Source organism: Antrostomus carolinensis, unplaced genomic scaffold (genome assembly GCF_000700745.2).
Source record: "Antrostomus carolinensis isolate BGI_N321 unplaced genomic scaffold, ASM70074v2 scaffold20945, whole genome shotgun sequence".
In the NCBI taxonomy this organism is placed as follows: domain Eukaryota; kingdom Metazoa; phylum Chordata; class Aves; order Caprimulgiformes; family Caprimulgidae; genus Antrostomus; species Antrostomus carolinensis.
In genome coordinates, this window is record NW_010315958.1 from 3595 (window position 1) to 5805 (window position 2211).

Genomic DNA, 2211 nt, shown 5'->3' on the forward strand with positions numbered 1-2211 from the left:
GTGAGGAGCTGGCAGAAGGGAGCTGCTGGCTGGCATCGCTGGCTGCACCGGGGAGCCCTTCCCGGAAGGCGATGCCAGGCGGGGAGAGTCTTGCCATGCCTCTCTTGGCAGCCGTTTCGGCTCTAGGCCACATATGTCCTGGGTTTCTCCAGCTCTGCTTGCCCAGGGTGGGTGGCTGGCTGGCTCACATCGTTGGGGTTGGATGGCTGTGGAGCTCTTGGGGTTTAGCTGCCAGCTTGGAGTTGGGAGTATGAGGTGAGACGTGGGCACGGAGCTGCTATCAGAGCTGAGCAGCAGCTCACCAGGCACGGTGCTCGGTGTTTCCTCAGCCTTCAAGCTCCATCACTCAGCCCCACAGCAAACCCAGCTCTGTGCCTTGCAGCCCTTGATTTGGGAGCAAAGTGGGGCAGGGGGCTTCACCATCTCATCCTCCACTGTGGTACTTGGGGGGTGATGAGGAGAAGGTGCATAAACCCCTTATCACTCAAGGCTTGTCTAGACTGCAGCAGCCCCCATGCTGGGGACCCCCATGTGCCCAGCTTGCCCATGACAGACATGGAGAGGCAGAGCCCCCCATTATGGGTGTAGTGCTGCTCATGGTGGGGGACAAGTCTTCACCTCCTGGGTGGATCAGATGGCAGCAGGAGGTAGGGAACACCGGTGCTTGGCACGTGCTGCACAGAGGTCAAGCTCTGCTGTATGGTTTCTTCTCCCCGAAGGTCTGGGCCACCACTGGCACCCTTTGAAGCACTGACATGGGTTATAGTGGGTGCTTTGCAGGTGGGAAAGTCTGAAGCCTTGGGGATGGGGTGCCTGGGGGAATGAGGGAGCTCTGGAGCCTCCCCAGTGCCATAAGCTGTGGACCAAGGCATGCAGGGTGTCCGGAGGGTGACTGCAGGGTGCTGAGCCGTGCACACAGATGCTGCTGGAGCAGTGCTTGGTCCCTCAGAGCAGGGCCAGCTCTGGACTGTCCCACCAGCCAGATGGTGAACATGGGTCCATGTGCTCAGCCCTCCACCCTTTCTCTCTTTGAACAGGTAAAAAAACCGGAGCCCCTGAAAATCGCAACAAAGGTAACCAGCCTCTCCATCCTTTGAACCAGCACCACACTAACTACCGAGCATTCCTCCTTCCTTCCTTCCTTCCTTCCTTCTTCTCATCAGTCTGTGCTCTTTGCTGCTCCGGCGGGACTCTCGCCTCGTTGTCCTGGGAGAGTGTGCAATGGTCCCACGGCCAGTGGCCCAGCACAGCATCGTGGTGCCCTCCAACACCTCACCATGGGGCTGTGCATAGCTGGGATGGGGCTGGTTGGCTTCCCCCATGGCCATGTTGTCCCTGCATGGAGCAAAGCCCTTGTGCAGAGAGGACAGGGCTCTTCCAGCAGCCTGGACCATTGGCAGAGCATCCCTTTCTTGAGGCAAACTTCACCCATGTTGATATGAGCTGCAGCCATGACCTGGTGGCTCTGAAGCCCTTGTGCCCATCAGAAGTCCTCCCTTTGCAGGATTTGTCTTTGGGCATGGCTAGGGGAGAGATGTGGATCCCCTCCTGCTCTTCCCAGGATGAAATGTCCCACGGGACCTGGCCAACATGACGGTTGCACTCTCTCCTCCCATGGCCTCGACTCCGTGAGCGTCTCCTCGCCAGTGTTTCTCACACTGTTCTTTGCAGGCTGTGGAGGAAGCCCATTTCTGCACCTCTCTCTCCACCTCTCTCTCTTTCTCTTTCCTCTCAGCAGTTTGAGTTTCCCTCCTTCCCGTCAGACTGTGTCCGGGTGCTTGTTCTGTCCGTGTCGGGTCGTGTTGTAACCGTGGAGGTGTCTGATGTGGAGCTGCCGTGAGCTCCGGGGTGTCTCGAGCCATCGAGTGGCAGCAGCCAGGAGGGGACAGGTCCTGGGACATCCATGGGCAGCTCTGGGGACACTGCTGCTCCTCCAGCCCCAACAGCTGAGGAGGAACCTCTCCTGGGGGTTTGCACCCTCTTCCCATCCCTCTCCAAACCTCCCAGATGATCTGGGTCTCCCTGGTGCAGACCTTCAGCTGGACTAGACTCATTATAGCAATGAAAGCCTGGCTGTCTCAGGTCCTAAAAACATGTTGGATGGCTCAGGGCTGGGATTCAAGAAGCTGGCTCACTCCTCTCCAATCTCCATCCAAATTTCTAACCATCCCCCTCCATCTCACCCCCTCAATCGCTCCCCTGGCAAGTGAT

At 58.3% G+C, this 2211-nt stretch overlaps 1 protein-coding gene across 1 annotated transcript in view; it reads left to right on the forward strand.

Annotated features, from left to right (window-relative positions):
• LOC104525080 (plasma membrane calcium-transporting ATPase 4) overlaps positions 1-2211 on the forward strand; it is a gene marked incomplete at its 5' end in the record, with an annotated part of 22697 nt that overhangs the window by 3263 nt on the left and 17223 nt on the right. Inside the window, one exon of the mRNA XM_029084994.1 lies at positions 1038-1073. Coding sequence (XP_028940827.1) covers positions 1038-1073 — 36 coding nt within the window. The remainder of the gene's footprint in view (positions 1-1037; positions 1074-2211) is intronic.